Consider the following 2,699-nt stretch of genomic DNA (forward strand, 5'->3'; position numbering starts at 1 on the left):
AGTAGTAGTAATAATAATAATAATAATAACAATAATAATAATAATAATAGTGATGATGCAGTGGAAGCTACGCCCATCCCCTGGACCCAGGGCAGCGATTGCAGCAGCGGCAGCCCTGCAGCAGAAGCAAGCAGGAGGCGATCTCTTCTTCTGCAGCGCCCTAATGAAGAGCCAGGCAGGCTTGATGAGACCTCGAGGACCTGAGCATACCAAAACTAGATTTTAATGCAGTCGTGGTGCCTGCATTGCAGCCGCCGGCAGCACATGACGGTTGCCGCAGCCAATGATGGACCTCCCAGCGTTTACCATCCGCATTTTAGCCAGCCTGGCTCCCTCTCTGCCCTCTCGCCGTCCTCCGCACTCGAGGCGATAAAGCAAAGAGCGCAGGGGGAGCCTTACAGCGAGGCGTAACGAAGTCGCGCCGCGGTGTGACCTTATTCTCCAAGGGAAATCTCGAAAGAACAACTATAGTCCCCCTACATGCCAGCCTGGCTGAAAACAGGTTTAAATATAACATTGTTTTTAAAATCCATCTACATGCGGGAAAATACAAAGACGCTGCCGCCAGCGAAAAATCAGCTGAGGCGGAGGAATCGCGCTATTTTGGCGCCGCTCCTGAGGACGAAGCCGGCTCCCCTGCAGCGCCGGGTTGTTGGGTTTTTTTTGGGGGGGGGCGGAGGAAGAGTGTTTTTTGGTGGTGTTTTGTCTGTGGGTTTTATTACATTTTCTTAGCAAGTTTGGACATGCGCCGGGGCCCCCGAGCCCAGCTTCCAGGCGGCGGAGAAATCCTGCCGGGGCGCGGAGCCGCGGTGCTCCCAGGGGCTGCAAAAAAAAGCGGCCCCGGGTGCCGCGGGCCCCTCGGAGCCGCTGGTAGCCACCCTGGGCTGGGTTGCACCGGTGGTGACCGCGGCACCGGTGCGCAGGCAAGGGGGCTGGGGCGGCACACGGTATCACCGGTCCCGCTGCTGGAAAACAGCTCCGAGGGGGTTGTCTGACCGGCCCCCACGGGATCAGGGTACTCCCTGCTTGCTTTGCTGCGCCAGCCTGAAATGCTGGTGCCGTGGTTCTCACCCCGGCAAGCAGGGGACAGATCGAGCCGGATCCCCAGCTGGGATGTTTCATTTCCACTCGGGTCATTTGAGGTAGAGTTCCGTGATCGATGTTCACGCTTTTGGGATTAAAGGAGAGGGAAACGACCGATAATCTCGGGTCCTCATAGAAAAATCTATGGTTTCTGGTGCAAAATCGCTCCAGCATGCTAGTTGCCTTTGGGTCCTTGTTTCTTAGCGTTACGATACACTGACTTCTGCCTTTGCAGTTCCCCCTTCACCTAAGGCAAGTGCTTGGGCTTAACTGAGAAGCGTAAACCGCGAAAAATACAGAGAGGGGCTGGTATAGGGGAAATGGACATAGAAATGTACGGAACATCTAGAACAGAGGTGATGATGCCTCTGTTGATCCGCATCCTTGCTGGGTGAATGCCAGAGTATTACCCCGCCGCGCCCCGCATCCCTTTCTAAAGCGAATAAAAGGGATTTTCTTCAAAGGGGAATCGCAGTTTACTCCCTACACCAGAGCGCTGACCCAAATGTATGCTTTTTCATGCAGGCGCAATAGCCCCTATCTGCCCGTCTAAGAGCACGATGCCCGTTATCACCTTACGTTCCAAAGCGATTACGTATTAGCAGTGCAGGCGCTGCGATCCTCACCCCCTTCCCCACCCCACCAGCCGCGCCTGCACACACGACCAGAGCCGTTCCCTCCGTAACGAGCCGCTTCATTTTGGGAAGCACGTCTTAAACCCGGCTACCAAATCACTCGCCACCTGTGCACGCACGAAACCCGCAACAGCAAGATCGTGATGCTGCCGTCGCCGCAGTTTTGGGAGAGGGGATGGAGTGCTTCTCGGGCGTTTCCAACACCTACATTTGCCTCCAGAATAAAAAACGAGCAGCGGAACAGAGGAATATCCAGCCCCTAGGATCAACGAGGTACCGCCGACCCGACCGGCCCTACGATCCTCATGAAGCATCAGCGCTGCCGCCAGCAGCTACTGCCGTGTCCAGAGGAGATGCTAATAATCACAATGACAAACACTTCAAAACAGTCCGAGCGAGCTTCCCCTCCCTCACTGGGCCTCTGTGTTTCAGTTTAAGCAGCATAGCTAGAGCACAACCTAGCAATCCCCAAATACAAGGAGATGCGTTGAGATATGCGGTATCTCAGCAGTCACTCTGATTTTTTTTTAATTTCTATTTTATTTTGGGTTTTTTTAAAGTTTAACTGACCCTTCTGGTCACCAACTTTCTTTGTGGTTCACTGTAAGGATCTCTCTCCAAGAACAAAAAAGAAATCTCGGAGCTTTGATAGAGACTCTGGATGAAATTAAGAACTTCAAACCCCAGATTTTTGAAAAGAAAAACAGATGTCCTGTTTGTTGAGTATAAATAACTCCGTACGTGGAAACCTTTTTTTTTACGCTGCATTAAATTTTATTTAATGCTGGGTGCATTTAAACTGAAAAAAAAAGAGGGGGGGAGGCAGCAAAATATGTGGGTGACAAACCTCTAAATCTTTTCCCCTCTCGGAAGAGAAAGAAACAGGCAGACGGGAAACCCTTCATCTAGATGAAAGTGTTCAATGTGTTTCCTAGCAGACCTGGCGAGCCTGCCCTGGTCAGCGCGGCAGCGAGGGGGGCT

General features: G+C 52.4%; 1 protein-coding gene across 1 annotated transcript in view; it reads right to left on the minus strand.

The window, feature by feature from the left end:
* SIM1 (single-minded family bHLH transcription factor 1) overlaps positions 1–2,699 on the minus strand; it is a 48,922-nt gene that overhangs the window by 30,717 nt on the left and 15,506 nt on the right. The window contains exon 8 of the mRNA XM_009285174.1: positions 723–1,168. Within this exon, the coding sequence (XP_009283449.1) occupies positions 723–1,168 (446 nt within the window). The remainder of the gene's footprint in view (positions 1–722; positions 1,169–2,699) is intronic.

The sequence above is a fragment of the Aptenodytes forsteri genome, unplaced genomic scaffold (assembly GCF_000699145.1).
Source record: "Aptenodytes forsteri isolate BGI_AS27 unplaced genomic scaffold, ASM69914v1 Scaffold171, whole genome shotgun sequence".
Classification (NCBI taxonomy): Eukaryota; Metazoa; Chordata; class Aves; order Sphenisciformes; family Spheniscidae; genus Aptenodytes; species Aptenodytes forsteri.